The following is a 13,903-nucleotide window of genomic DNA, read 5'->3' on the forward strand; positions in this document are numbered from 1 at the left end:
TACAGTGCTAAAAATGCTCTTGAGAGTAGCAAGAGAAAAAATGATTGTGAAATTGCAGAAATCCGAATGACGATGGGATAAGTATTGGAAAAAAGTGGATAGATTCCAGAGGTATTTCGGAGATGAATCTATAGGACTTGGTGGGGGAGTGAAGATGAGGGAATAATAAAGGATGATTCTCCAATATGAATTCGCTGATGATGAGCAAGATGTACACTTTGCCTGAAGGCTTTTCCACATACTTTACATTCATAGGGCCTTTCGCCTGTATGGATTCTCTTATGTTGAGTAAGATGGGGAATCTGGCTGAAGGCTTTGCTACATTCTTTACATTCATAAGGTTTCTCTCCTGTATGAATTCTCTGATGTAGAGTAAGGGATTTACGATGGCTAAAAGCTTTCCCACAAACATTACATTTATAAGGTTTCTCGCCAGTATGACATCTTTGATGACAAATAAGGGATGACCTCTCTCTGAATGCTTTCCCACATTCAAGACATTCATATGGTCTTTTGCCAGTGTGCATTCTCTGATGCTGAAGAAAATAGGAGCCATCGCTAAAGGCCTTTCCACACTCAATACATTCATAAGGCTTCTCACCAGTATGAACTCTCTGGTGTAGAACAAGGTGTGCAATCTGACTGAAGGCCTTACCACATTCCTTACATACATAAGGTTTCTCTCCAGTGTGTATTTTCTGATGTTGTGCAAGATGTGCATTCTGGCTGAAAGTTTTTCTGCATTCCTTACACTCATAAGGTTTCTCTCCAGTATGAATTCTCAGATGATGAGCAAGGTGTGTGCTTTGCCGGAAAGCTTTCCCACATTCCTTACATTCATAGGGTTTCTCTCCAGTATGAACTCTTTGATGTAGAGTAAGTGATCCACGATGGCTAAAGGCTTTCTCACAAATATTACATTTGTAAGGTTTTTCTCCTGTATGAATTCTCTGATGTACAGTCAGGGAAGAGCCATGGCTAAAGGCCTTCCCACACATACTACATTTGTAAGGTCTCTCTCCTGTATGAATTCTCTTATGCTGAATAAGTCCTATGTGATCAGTGAAAGCCTTCCCACAGTCAATACAGTCAAAGGGTTTCTCTCCAGTATGGTAGTATCGCCGATGACGTATAAGAGAAGCATTCTGCCTGAAAGCTTTCCCACAGTCGATGCATTCATAGGGTCTTTTCCCAGTATGAATTCTTCGATGATGGGCTAGGGACGAACAATCACTAAAAGCCCTCCCACACTCAACACATTCATAAGGTTTTTCTCCAGTATGAACTCTCTGATGCTGAGCAAGGTGTGCAAGCTGGCTGAAGGCTTTATTACACTGCTTACATTGATAAGGTTTTTCTCCAGTATGAACTCTCTGATGTTGAATAAGATGAGCATTCTGGCTGAAGGCTTTCCCACATTCAGTGCATTCAAAGGGTTTTTCTCCTGTGTGTATTCTCTGATGTTGAGCTAGATGAGCACTCTGGCTAAAGGCTTTCCCACACTCAACACATTCATAGGGCTTCTCCCCAGTATGAATTCTCTGATGAAGAGTAAGGGTTGAGATTTTGCTGAAAGTTTTCTCACAGTCATTACATTTCAAAAGTTTATTTTCTCCATGGACTTCCTTTTGTTTTTTTATAACTGAATGTTTTTGTAAGATTTTATCTGTGTCAAAGTTATGTATTCTCTCTTCCACGGGAACAAGCTGTTTTATATAAGATAATGTATTCAGATGAAAAATTGTCCCAGATTCGTTACAGTGATCTCTTTTCTCAATAAGGGCATCTATATGAGAGATTGTCTCTTGCCTAAAATGTGTCTTCTGACTTACCAGCTCCCTCTCAAATAGGTCTTCATATCTCCAGTTTTCTTCTAAGGGGGGACATTCAAGGCCAAAGCTTGTAAGTCTTTCCACTAGCAATGCTTGGGTAAATTTTTCCTCGAAAATGTCCTGCTTTGGTGGTAATTCTTTGGTCATCCACAGATACTCCAAGTCTGAAAGATATTAAGAAAGCAAATCTCTCCTTTATGAAATGCTAGAAGAATGGAAACGTCCAAAATGGAACCATGTGACTTAAACAACTATTGAAGTACATGTTTTTGAATGCTTTTAGAAAAGGTTAGGCAATGCCAACATCCTCACATTCCTGGAAAATCCCTCCTTGGCAAGGGTATATTACTTCAATGTGACCTTTTATTTAATATTTTGCATGAACATTTATAATTGAGATTGCTCTGAAGATTCCTTTTTTGGTGCTATATTGGTAGCTTTGGTATAAAAAGTTACGCTGTCTTCGTAAACAAAAAAATATTTAAACTCTCCTTTTTTTCTGCTCTGGAATATTGTAAGTAGCACTGATGCTATTTTTCTTTAAAAATTTAATAGAATTGATTTGTGAAACTATTTGGGGCTGTTGCTTCTTTCATTGGGGAAGGCACTTCTTAGACATCTTTCTATATTTCATCTATGATAACTGGTACATTGAATTTTCTTTCCTCTGGTGTCAGTTTTGGCAATTTAAACTTTCCAGGGACTCTTGCTTTTTTAATTTATATATTTTTTATTAACTTCCATATCTTATAAGAAACATTAACTTGTAATTTTCAAAGAAGTAAATACAAATATATAAAACTAATGGAAGAACTCATAAAAGTAAAGCAAATACAAAGGAATAATAGATCTTATTCAAAACAGCAACAATACAAAAACAAATAAACATAGCAAGAAATGTGTGGGGTTCAGCTGAAGAAAACTACAAATCTCAATTGAAGGATATGAAAAAAGAATAGAGAAAAAATACCCTGTTTTTGAAGACAAGAGTTCAACATTGTAAAGATAGTAACATTAACCCTAAATCAATTTACAAATGTTATGCAATCTCAAATAAAAACAGAGGAATACTATTCACTGTTCACAATAGAAAAGCTTTTTGTGGACCTTAAAGAAATAGCCAGAAACATTCTGAAAAATAGAGAAGGGGGTAGACCTACAAGATATTAAGACATACTATACAGAAGTAATAATTAAAATAATGAAGTTTAAGCACAGCAAGAGACACACAGATCAATGGAAGACGATAATGTTCACAAATTGGCCTAAGAATTCACAGAAATTTAGCATACGGAAAAGGAGGTATTTAAAATCTGTGTGGACTGCATTGGAAAGGGGCCCTCCCAAACACCATTGATGGAGTGTAAATAGCAAAGAGGCAATGGGAGTAGTAACATTGAACATGGGTTTAAATCCTGGCTCTGCCACTTCCTAACTGTGTAACCTTAGTCAAATTACCTAACTTCCATTTGTTTCTGTTTTCTCGTCCTTAAAATGGAGCTAATAATATTACCTTTCTCTTCATGTTGTTGCAAAGGTTAAAGGAAAAATACTTACAGAGCACTTTGCAGTACCTGGCACAAAGTCAAGACCCATTAAACGTTAGCTATTGTTATTTTTTATTACAACCTCAGGCAATTTTCCAGTATATAAAAATATTACAAATGCACATAACCTACAACATAGCCATTTCACATCTAAGGATTTAACCTAGAGTTTTATTCCCACTTGCCTAAAAGGACTTCTGTAAAAGGTTTCTCAGTGAAGTATTGATTACAATAAGAAAAGATTGAAAAGAACATAAATGTTCAACAACAGAAGTCTGGTTAAACAAATTATGTTATCATCATACAGAGGAATACTATTCACTGTTCAAAAATAAACGTAGCTTTAGCATTCCTAAAAATAAAGAAGGGAGAGGGGAGAATCTAAGTTTTAATGTAAGCGAAAAAGCAATGAAAAGATCTCCAACTATAATTTTTAAATTAAAAAGGTAAGAATATAGTGTGTTATATACTGTCATATACATATATATGTGTGTGTGTATATATGTGTATGCATATATATACACACACACATATAAGGAATATTTCCTCATATTTGTGTATTTATATGGAATGTCTCTGGAAGAATAAATAGAAAGACAAGTGTTGCCTCTAGGGAAGGAAAATAGGAAGATAGGAGACATTCTCAATTTTTAATATAAATCAATTCATACCTTTAAAATCTTGTACCATGTGCATGTATAACCTATTCTAAACAAAAATTAAACAATACTTAACAAATAAACAACAACAAAAAAACCCTTCAAAGAACTGGAATGAGTCTTCTGGGAAAAGCTGAAGGGTTGGGATACTGGTGCCCCCTTGTTCTTGCAGAGGCCCCCGAGGCCTGGGGGTGGACTTCCTGCCTGCTTCCTCTAAAGCACAGTCAGCCAGGTCGCATGACACAGCTGTGCCAGTTTGAAACTGTCTGGATCCCAGAAGAGCCATGATCTTTTAATCCAATCGTGTTGGGTGGGACTTTTTGATTAAGTTGTTTCCATGGAGATGTGACCTACCCAACTGTGGGTGAGATCATTTGATTAGATTATTTCCATGGAGGTGTGGACCCCACTCATTCAGGATGGGTCTTGATTAGTTTACTGGAGCCCTTTTAAGAGCTCATGGAGAGAAGGACTGAGAGAGACATTTTGGAGAGAAGTTAATATATGTAATCCAGAGTTGCCCCCAGGAGAAGCTAAGAGCCCACACAGACCCAGATGCTTGGAGATGCAGGCAGAAGGATATTTGGAGATGCTAAGCTAAGAGATGAAGCCCAGAGTATGCCCCAGAGAAGCTGAGAGGACTCCCAGATGCTTAGAGAGAAACACCCCAGGAGAACCAAGCAGAGAGCTGAAAGAAGCAAGAGTCAGAAGCCCAGAGACATTTTGGAGAAAGCCATTTTGAAATGCAACCCAGCAGCAAAGGACCAGTAGACGCCAGCCACGTGCCTTCCCAGCTGACAGGTGTTCTGGATGCCATCGGCCTTCCTTCAGTGAAGGTATCCTCTTGTTGATGCCTTAGTTTGGAAACATTTGTGCCCTCAGAACTATAAATTTGTAACCAAATAAATCCCGTTTATAAAAGCCAATCCATTTCTGGTATTTTGCATAATGGCAGCTTTAGCAAACCGGAACAGATGCCAAGCAAAGAAACTCATGGAAAAACATCTTTAGCCCTGGCATTCTGAGATCAAGGCACAAAGTCCTGCTGCACACTGCCCATTTCCACTTGGCAGTCACTGAGACCAAATCTAATATATCTCAATCCAAACATGGCTTCTTGCCCACGGTATTCTTCCTTTTTGACTTCACTGTTTCTCTTAGGGACTCCAGTCACTATCCCAATTAGATTTAAAATTACCACTCAAATCATATTTCTTCTGCCTCTCAACTCCTTCTTTAAAGTTCTCTAAATAGAAGTTTCTACTTTAACTAAATTACTTATAGACATTCCTCATGACCCCTAAGGAAGATAAACTCCTTGACAGCTTACATACATTTATTAACCTCTCTAAGTAGTGCTGGAAGTGCCTAGCAAGGCAGAGAGTCAAAAAATGCTTATTAAAGGAATTACTGAATATGTCCATTTATCAATTATGGAGTGAAAGTCAACTGATTAAAAAGTACATCAGGGTGCAGGATCTCTATTTTCTGTAGCTCACTAGATAATCTAACTTGTATGATCAGTTTGTTCGAACACCATAGGTGCAGGGAGCAGTGAATGGGATGTGGGATTTGGTGAGTTTGTACAGGCTGGGGTGAAATCCCAACACATCCCAGAGTGATAAGGTCAGAGAGTATTAAGTGTATTTGTGGGCCCCCAGAGGAGATGGGGAGAAATGCAGAAGTGTTGTACTTCCCCTCCTGGGCTATTGCTGATTTACAGCCCTCGATCTCGGGGCCTTCCCCTGTGAGGCTAGTCGCTGCAAGGGAGAGGCTAAGCCCACTTATAATTGTGCCTAGGAGTCCCCTGCCGATAGCCTCTTTGTTGCTCAGATGTGGCCCCCTATCTCATTAAGCCCACTAGGCAAGTGAACACACTACCTCTCCATTACATGGGATGTGACTCCCAAGGGTGTGAATCTCCCTGGCAATGCAGGAAATGACTCCTGGAGATGAGCCTGGACCCAGCACTGTTGGATTGAGAGGATCTTCTTGACCAAAAGGGGGAAGAGAGATGAAGAAAAGTAGGGTTCCAGTGGCTGAGAGATTTCAAACGGAGTCGAGAGGTCACTCTGGAGGGTATTCTTATGTGCTATACAGATATCACCTTTTAGTCTTTAGTGTGTTGGAATGGCTAGAGGGAAATACCTGAAGCTGTCAAACTGCAACCCAGTGACCTTGATTATTGAAGATGATTGTATAACTATGTAGACTGCATAGCGTGACTGTGTGACTGTGAAAACCTTGTGGCTCGCACTCCCTTTATCCAGTATATGGACAGATGAGTGAAAAAATGGGGACAAAAATTAGATGAAGAATAGGGTGGGATGAAGAAGATGGAAAGATTTAGGTGTTCTTTTTTGCTTTTATTTTTATTTTGGAGTAAGGAAAAGTTTCAAAAATTGATTCTGGTGATGAAAGCAAAAGTGCATGATGGTACTGTGAATAACTGATGGTACACTGTGGATGACTGTAGGGTGTGTGAATATATCTCAAACTGTATTTTTAAAAAAAGTAAACGAACAATGGGGTGAGGAGGGGAATGGGATGTTTTGGATATTCTTTTTTATTTTAATTTTCATTTTATTTTTTGTAGTAATGGAAACGTTCAAAGTTTATGGTGATGAAAGCACAACTATATGACGATACTGTGAACTGACTGTACACTTTGAATGACTGTATGCTATGTGATTATATCTCAATAAAATTGCATTAAAAAAATGTACATCAGTGTCAAGAAATGATTTCTTAATAGAATCTGAATGGCGAGTCAGAATTGTAAAGAAGTAGAGAAGCTGAAAGAAATGAAATCCAGAGAACAGGAAACTGAGTTATTCTTAGAGAGAAGGAAGCAAAATGTGAGAAGAAATACAGAGAGGGTGCTATTTGGGAAAGCCTGTGGTTGAGAAGCCTCGTTCTTCTCCCCAGGCCCTACGGTCTTTGAGAGATGTTTTCCAACAAATACTGGAGAGAAAAAACGCCTTGAAAATAGCTTCACCATCTCTAGTTATCCTATACTCACCTGGGCACAGGCCTCTTGTAATCTCTCTTTTCACCATCCAGGGCTCTTTCCCTTGCTCCAATAAGGAGATCACATCTGGTTTAGAAATGCAAAGACCTATACATAAGAAAAAATGTGAAAATTGGCCATGCCGTGGGTATTACAAAATTATGAGCCAGCCCCCATGGTCTTGACAGAAGAGAGATATTACAAGAAAATGTGGATAAGGGGATGAAGGACTTCTGAGTTAGGGGGAGGTGGAAGGAAAAAGGACTTCTGAGTTAGGGGGAGGTGGAAGGAAAAAGGACTTCTGAGTTAGAGGGAGGTGGAAGGAAAAAGACCCCCTTACCCAGTGAGACCAGGCTCCTGTAGTTCTCCAGCATCACCTGCCTGTATAAACTCCTCTGAGCAATGTTCAGCCATTCCCACTCATCTTGGGAGAAATCTATGGCCACATCCATGAAAGTCACTAAACCCTGAAATGATACAAATATGATTTTGCTCAATCAGTATTCATGACCTCACGTTGGTCTAGGGAAGAGAGTCATGCTGTTCACATTTTGGGATAAAAACATCCTTCATAAGGAATTTCAGTGGGAGTCTATAAATGATTCAGGTCAGATAATTATTAAACAACTTTTCTGTCCAGTTATATTGTACATTTTAGGAAAAAGAAAATAAAAAGATGAAAGATACTCCCTGCTCTTGGGACATTTACAATTTTATGGAACATTTACATTGTCTATGTTAGCAGCTGGATCACTTCCCTACATGGGGAAATTAAAGAACTCCGGAACTGCAAGGGAAAGTTTCAAGGAAGGATGCTAACCTGAAGAATATGATTTCAATCTCCACAATAATTTCTAAGAAATCTTAGTGTTCTTGAGATATTAACAGCCTAAAAAATGAAAAACGAATGCACACATACGCAAAAAAACAATACTTTTTTTCCTTTTGAAATAAAGAGATATTTGTATTAGGCATTGTTCTAGTTTGCTAATGCTGCCGAATGCAAAACACCAGAGATGGATTGGCTTTTATAAAAAGCGGGTTTATTTGGCTACACAGTTACAGTCTTAAGGCCATAAAGTGTCCAAGGTAATACATCAGTAATCAGGTACCTTCACTGGAGGATGGCCAATGGCATCCGGAAAACCTCTGTTAGCTGGGAAGGCATGTGGCTGGCGTCTGCTCCAAAGTTCTGGTTTCAAAATGGCTTTCTCCCAGGAAAGCTCTCTAGCAAGCTTGCTCCTCTTCAAAACTTCACTCACAGCTGTACTCAGTTCCTTTTCTTTGAGTCAGCTCATTTATATGGCTCCACTGATCAAGGCCCACCCTGAATGGGTGGGGCCACACCTCCATGGGAATATCCCATCAGTTATCATCTACAGTTGGGTGGGGCGCATCTCCATGCAAACAACCTAATCCAAACATTCCAACTTAATCCCCACTATTATGTCTGCCCCACAAGATTGCATCAAAGAATATGGCTTTTTCTGGGGGACATAATACATTCAAACCGGCACAGGCATGAAGAACACATTTGAAAATTTGGTTTCTGACAATCTGCTGAGAAGCATCAGAGAGATATCTGATGTGAGCACATGTCAAGCAAGCTGTGCTTTATGACGTGGACTACATCTCCTAACCAACCATCAAAATGCCAATCACCCACTCCAAGATGGCTGGCAGATTTTAGGTTTCTTATTTTGAGATTTCACTTATATCGATATCTGAGTAAAAGAGTTTAAAATGAATATCAGTCTTGAATGAAACCAGAATAAATGTAAGACTACTCCAAAGAATTTAGACTCTGGCAGTGAGCAGCTGGGTAATCTTGGCCAACTTAATTAACTCCTGTCCCTCAGTTACTTCATCTGAAAAATGGAAATATTTTTAATACATACTTCATGAATTAAATGAAGTAAAAGGCATAAAATGCCTGAGGCATATGGTAATTGCTCAAGAATTGTTAGATATGATAATGATGAAGAAAGAGGGATGTGGAAGGGGATAAGGAGGAGGTAGAGAACAGGTGAAATATTTGGTTTAATAATTCAACAAAAGTTTTATATTTTATTTGAGCTAATTGTAGTACACTATGATAGTTAAGAACATAAGATTCTGAAGCCAGACTACATACATTTAAATCCAGTTCTGTTCAATAAGTCTAAACAATTAGTTCTGTCTGCAACCATTAAAGATATTTTAAAGAACTCAAGAGGAGAACAGCCTATTATATTTACATTTATATTTATGATTTCTGTTGTTCTTCCTTCATTCCTAATGTTCCAAGTCGCCTTCTGGTACAATTTCTATCTGAAGAACTTTCATCAGCAATTCTTTTAGAGCAGGTCTGCTGGCAATGAACTCTCTTAAGTTTTCCTTCATAAGAGAAAACTTTATTTTACCTTCATTCCTGAAAGATATTTTCACCAGACATAGCCCATCCAGTAAGTTTATTTTGATTATTATATATTCATTTCTTGTTTACATTTTCTATTTGTTTGCTGAGACTTTCTATCTTTCCAGTTGTTTCAAGAATGTTCACCCTTATTTGTTGAAGCATATTTATGATAGCTGCTTTAAAGTCTTTGTCAGATAATTTCAACATCTGTTGTCATTTCAATGCTAGTATTTGTTGATTGTCTTTTCCCATGTTATTTGAGATTTACATGTTTTTTCATAAACTGAGTAATCTTGGATCATATCCTGGACATTCTGAATATGAGACTTTATGTCTTGTTTAAATTCTATGAAGAATGTTGATATTTTGCCCAAACCCCAAGTTTTAAACCGCCTTCTGTGGGTTGTAGCTTCAAAGTCAATTCCATTTTCAAAGCCTGTGTGGCAGTATCTGCCTCTGTTCCACTTGTGCACCACCCAGTGGCCAGCCTGGGATCTGGACAATGATCTATCCCTTGGTTCAGTTTTCAGACTATGTTATACTCTTCAGGGTCAGATACATGCATGAGCAGCTTGGAATTAGCCCAGGAGTTCATAAACAACTTTATGGGGCTTTCTAAAGCTTATTCCTCTCCACAATCTCCCCACTACTTTCCAGTTCCTGGAGCTCCCCTTTCTGGTACTCCAGCCAGATAGCTGGGGCCTTATTTATCCCATTCTGCTGCGCACTTCCTATGACTGCACCCACCTCTGGGGAAAGGTAGGGGAAAGACAGGAACAGGAAAAAAGAAACAGGAGTTTACACCACCCTCGTGGAACCCAGCATCTCTGATCAAAGAGAAAACTTCTCCTCTCTCAGAGTTTTAGTTTTCTACAGACCCCAATGGCTGCTGTCAGGGCATGAGAATAAGAGAAAATTTAAAACAAAGGTATTTTTCTCACTGTCTCTGAGCTTTAGGATATCCCTTTCCCACTCCTTGAGCCAGAACTAAAAGGCTTTTCCTAGAGCTCTTTCTGTCTACATCAATGCCCATTTCCAGATTGGGGACTTGCTGAATCCATGCCAGGAGGTTATTAGAGGGGAAAAAATGTAAATGCACCACAGGTTTGGTAGTACTTCACATTCTGGGCTTCTTTCCCAAATTACCTGCTATGATTGACTTTTCAGAGTCTTAAAATAGCTGCTCCGTATATCCTGTCCTAGCTTTTTGGCAGCCTTCAGTGGGAAAGACAGGGTGGAGTGTGCTTAGTCCATCTTAGCCAGCACCAGGACCCTCCCAAATCCAGCATAAGGTAACTGTCATTTTAAAATCATTTCACTGAAAATAAAAAGTCTCAGTGCTTCTTGTAAATGATATATATTATAGTTCTTCAACTTTATAGCTTTGAAGACATTTAATTTGTAAAGACAAACGTTTTCCAAATGTCTTGCTCAAAGAGAAAAAACTAATGTGTGTAATCCTGTTAAATTCAGAATCTGAAAGTGAAAGAGTCATCATATAATGTAAAAAACTTTATGTTTGTGGGGAAGAAAAAGAGACTTGCTTTTCAAGTCCCATGCTAAAGATATTAGTACTATGCCCATTTGATGAGCAATATAGGAGCTTCAATAACAGTTTTGCAGATTGAATTGAGAATCTTACTGCTAATATCCAAGATCTCATTTGTTGAATGAAAATTCCGATGGGTATTCATTTTACCTAGATGAATCAACTCAAGTTGCTGGGTTGCCTATCTGTCTTTGGTATATGCAACAGAAGTTTTTAAAATGCCTGCACCTTTGAAAACTCTGCTTGGCTCTAAATAATCAATTATTCTGAAACCCAAATATTTTAATCCATCTATTTAAAACTGCATTCAAAGAAAAGAGTTCTCTATGACCAAGCTTCTTCCACTCACAAAGATAACAGCTTTATCTATAGGAAGCCACCCCATAATAGCTTCTCAGCTTCATTGTGAAATATTGGTCTATACTGAAGAAAGTTAATGATTATATCCTGATTATGTATATGTTTGTATATGTAGAAGGCAGAAATGGAGTCCATAATTTCAATTTTTAAATGACTCCTGGCTGATGAGACCTGCAGAAATTTCAAATATTTTTTTACAAAATGAATGACGAAGAAGATGAATGACCATCTTCTGAGTAATTACGTCAATCTTAGTAATTGTTACTAAGATTAAAATTTTGGGACTTCTCCATAGAAGAAAACAGATTTTGGGTATTTTCCTACATATACATACCTTTTCTCTCTTTTTAAGTAACAAATAAACATCCTCTTCTCCACCTCTGCAAATTCATGCTCCATAGAGATCCATCCTTAGCAGTTTAGAGTATATATTAGTTTTCTATTCATGAGTAACAAATTATCACAAACTTGGTGGCTTAAAACAACATACATTTATTATCTCACAGGTTCCATAACTCAGTAGTCCAGGCACAGCTTAGCTAGATCCTCTGCTCAGTTCTCAAAAAGCTGTAATCAAGGTTTCAGCCTCACAGTATCATCTGAGGCTCAGAGTTCTTTTCAAAGTGCAGTCAGTTTGTTAGCAGGATTCAGTTCCTTGTGGCGGGAGGCCTGAGGCCCTCAGCTCTTAGTGCCACCTCTCTCCATAAAGCAGTTCACAACACGGCTGTGTGCTTCTTCCTCAAGGCCAGCAGGAGGATCTTTAAAGGGATCACCTTATTAGGTCAGACCCACCCAGGATAATCTCTCTTATGAATAACTCTAAATCAATTGACTGGTAGGCTAATCATGGGAGTAATTGCTCATCATATTCACAGGTCTCATCCACACTAAACAGGAGGGGATTATAAAGGATATGGATCACTGAGGGTCATTTTAGAATTCTGCCTACCACAAAATGAATACTTTTAAGAATTTTCCTTATACATATACAAACATATCTGTATACACATAATCAGTAACTTTCTTCAATGTATATACATTAAACTAATAATAATAATACCTTATATAGTTAACTATTACATAGTGCTATGTGTCAGGCACTGTTCTAAATAAACACTTTAACTCACGAATACTCACAACAGTTCTATCAATTAGGTGTTGTTATTGTCCCCATTTTACAGATGAGGAAATTGAAATTAATAACTGAACTTAAAGTGATATACCTAGTATACAGTGGAGCTAAAACTTGTACCCAGGGAATAGGAAGTCTGGTTCCAGAGTCCATTTACTAACCTTTATGACATACTTGGCACCCTTAAAATATTTTCCTCTGACAAATGACAATAATGCTTTTGTTTAAAATGTTTAAATGCTTGAATGAAAAAGCTCCATTAATTTGGTATGTTTTGTGGCCTTATATCTGATAAGGTGTTTTGTTTTAACATAATTTGTTCTTTGTGTCTTTGATACAAAAGTAATTTAATTATTCCAAGTTATTTTTTTTGCTTAGTTTTCTAAGTTTATGAATAAAATTTGAAAATTAAAACTAGTTTAATAATTTAATTAGAACATGAATTATAGCTCTTAAGCTTCTATAATTGGGCCACAAAAATATTGAAATTAAAAATGTTCTGAAGTAGAGTAAGTTTGAGAAACTCTAATCTCTAAGGAATGAAAACCTTCTAGGAATTTTTTCAAAGAAAATAATCAGAGACAATAGCAAAAATTCAGGTACAAGGATCATCTTTGCAACACTCTATATTAAATAGCAAAACACTGGCAACAATCTACCTATAGAACACTAAGAGGTTGATTAAATAGTTCATGGTCCTTCACCCTAGAAAGCTAGACAGCTAACAAAAAGGATGTAGAAATTCCCTGACATTTTAAGATGCTCATAGCTCCAGAGTCAAGTGGGGAAGGAAAACCTTCCCATGCTCTGGCCAGAATGCCACCTGCCCCACCTGTGTCTGCACAATTCCTCCTCTTCCTTCATACTTCCTCTGTGAAGTCTTCCCAACTCTTCCTCTCCCAAGCTTAGCAAGGAGAGGAGGAGCTAAAATAAGGTAGGCTTTCTATTACAAGACTGTGTGCTCTGCCACAGACCTTCACCAATCTAGAGGATGGAGCACAATTTCTAAGTCATCCCAGAGCACTATCCAGGCTAGTAAAGGCCTGGCCCCACTATTCCACAGGTATTCTCCTCTCTGTCTACAGCCCTTATCATGCTGTATAAATGTCTGCTGCCTTTTCTTTTTTCCAACAGATCGTGAGCTCCCAAGAGTTGAGATTGAGAATTAGGGACCAGGCACATAATGAGTCACAAATTCCCCCCAAGGACTGTATTTCTGCTCTGTCAGATGCCTGTGAAAACACTGAGCACAATGGGGCTCAGACTTTATCAATTCTTGAATGACGAATAAATGCTGAGAAGGAAGAAGCAGCTCATAGGGGCACTGGGCTCTCTGAGTCTATCCCTGTGGCCAAATCACTCTTCAGATTGGGAGGAAATAGGAACGAGGCCTCAGGGTGGAACTCTCAAGCAGAC

At 38.2% G+C, this 13,903-nt stretch overlaps 1 protein-coding gene across 1 annotated transcript in view; it reads right to left on the bottom strand.

Moving 5' to 3' along the window:
• LOC119520942 (zinc finger protein 470) overlaps positions 1-13,903 on the bottom strand; it is a 40,474-nt gene continuing 26,571 nt past the window's right edge. The window contains exons 3-5 of the mRNA XM_037818822.1: positions 7,389-7,515; positions 7,061-7,156; positions 1-1,996 (exon numbers count right to left, since the gene is read on the bottom strand). Of these exons, the coding sequence (XP_037674750.1) occupies positions 129-1,996; positions 7,061-7,156; positions 7,389-7,515 (2,091 nt within the window). The 3' untranslated portion in view covers positions 1-128. The remainder of the gene's footprint in view (positions 1,997-7,060; positions 7,157-7,388; positions 7,516-13,903) is intronic.

This window comes from Choloepus didactylus, chromosome 27, assembly GCF_015220235.1.
Source record: "Choloepus didactylus isolate mChoDid1 chromosome 27, mChoDid1.pri, whole genome shotgun sequence".
In the NCBI taxonomy this organism is placed as follows: domain Eukaryota; kingdom Metazoa; phylum Chordata; class Mammalia; order Pilosa; family Megalonychidae; genus Choloepus; species Choloepus didactylus.